This window comes from Puntigrus tetrazona, chromosome 14, assembly GCF_018831695.1.
Source record: "Puntigrus tetrazona isolate hp1 chromosome 14, ASM1883169v1, whole genome shotgun sequence".
Lineage (NCBI taxonomy): Eukaryota > Metazoa > Chordata > Actinopteri > Cypriniformes > Cyprinidae > Puntigrus > Puntigrus tetrazona.
In genome coordinates, this window is record NC_056712.1 from 26,618,903 (window position 1) to 26,620,239 (window position 1,337).

Sequence of the window (1,337 nt, forward strand, 5' to 3'; positions counted from 1 at the left end):
CTCAATTACACACCAGGTTTTTTTTCTTTTTTAACTGTGTTTTTATTCAACTTTGTATAAACCTTACAATGTACACATAGCATTTACTTCAAATATTTACATTCACAAAAAAATAAATAAATAAAAAGAAAAACAAGTAAACAAAAAAAGAATTTTAAATAAAATGTAAAAGTAAATAAATCCATATATAATTAATGGTTAAGTAACCATACTGAGTGAAACAAGCAATGGCAACTTAAATAAATATAAATAAATAAAAAATTCAATTACACACCAATCTTTTTTTAAACTGTGTTTTTTATTACATTTTGTATAAACATTACAATATGCATTTACTTCAAATATTAACATTCACAAAAATAAATAAATAAAATAAAATAAATAGAAAATGTATTACTTAAAATAGAAAAATAGAAAACAAGCAATGGCAACTTAAATATATAAAAATTCAGGATGATTTTTGTGGACATGCAAACTGGTTAATAAGCAAACAAACAAACAAACAGTGTATGTCAGTTAACGCCTCGTTTCTCTGAGTGTGCCGTGAGAAGACGAAGCGGTGTCTTTATCATCTTTAGAGTAGCGACCCAAACGAGCGGGGCTGTCCTGATGGGTGTGTTTCTGTCAGGTTCGTCCCTCGTCACGATGACGAGCTGGAGCTGGAGCTCAACGACCCTCTGCTGGTGGAGCTGCAGGACGACGACTACTGGTACGAGGGATTCAACATGAGGAGCGGAGCGCGCGGCGTCTTCCCCGCTTACTACGCCGCTGAGGTCTTCAAGGAGCAGGAGCTCACTTTAAACGGTAAGCTTTCATGCAAAGTCGAATCGAACTGAATCGAAATGAACAGGACTGAATGACGACGCCACCATAGAAACCAATGTGCCTTGACTTTAATAACTTTGCAATAGCAATCACAGCTGCTTGTCTTGTTCTTCTCAGCGAAAAGTACCGAGTGGATGGAGAGATACGTGATGAAGTTCCTCGGCTCGGTTCAGGTGCTGAATCACAAGGGCAACGATGTTTTGTGTGCAGCTATGCAAAAGGTTTGGATCACTGCGTATCTTAGACTGAGCAAAATTAACAGTAATGCATGAGAACAAATGTACACATTTAAAAAAATATTGAGGCCATAACTGAGGTTTATATGAATATAAAATCCCCATCGGTTTGGATTACACCGTTTTGATGCATAGATGTCTTAATTAAAAGAAACGGGTCTGATTTCTGTAATAGTGCACATATAAATTGAATGTGTTTTAAATAAACTAGGTACGATAATTAGGTTTATATATTTATCATCGGTAAATCAGATTTTATATTATATTAAATATATA

General features: G+C 34.6%; 1 protein-coding gene across 1 annotated transcript in view; it reads left to right on the top strand.

The window, feature by feature from the left end:
- The window catches only part of LOC122357545 (C-Jun-amino-terminal kinase-interacting protein 1-like), a 12,799-nt gene that overhangs the window by 10,173 nt on the left and 1,289 nt on the right, over positions 1 to 1,337 (top strand). Inside the window, exons 7-8 of the mRNA XM_043256945.1 lie at positions 629 to 804; positions 943 to 1,046. Of these exons, the coding sequence (XP_043112880.1) occupies positions 629 to 804; positions 943 to 1,046 (280 nt within the window). The remainder of the gene's footprint in view (positions 1 to 628; positions 805 to 942; positions 1,047 to 1,337) is intronic.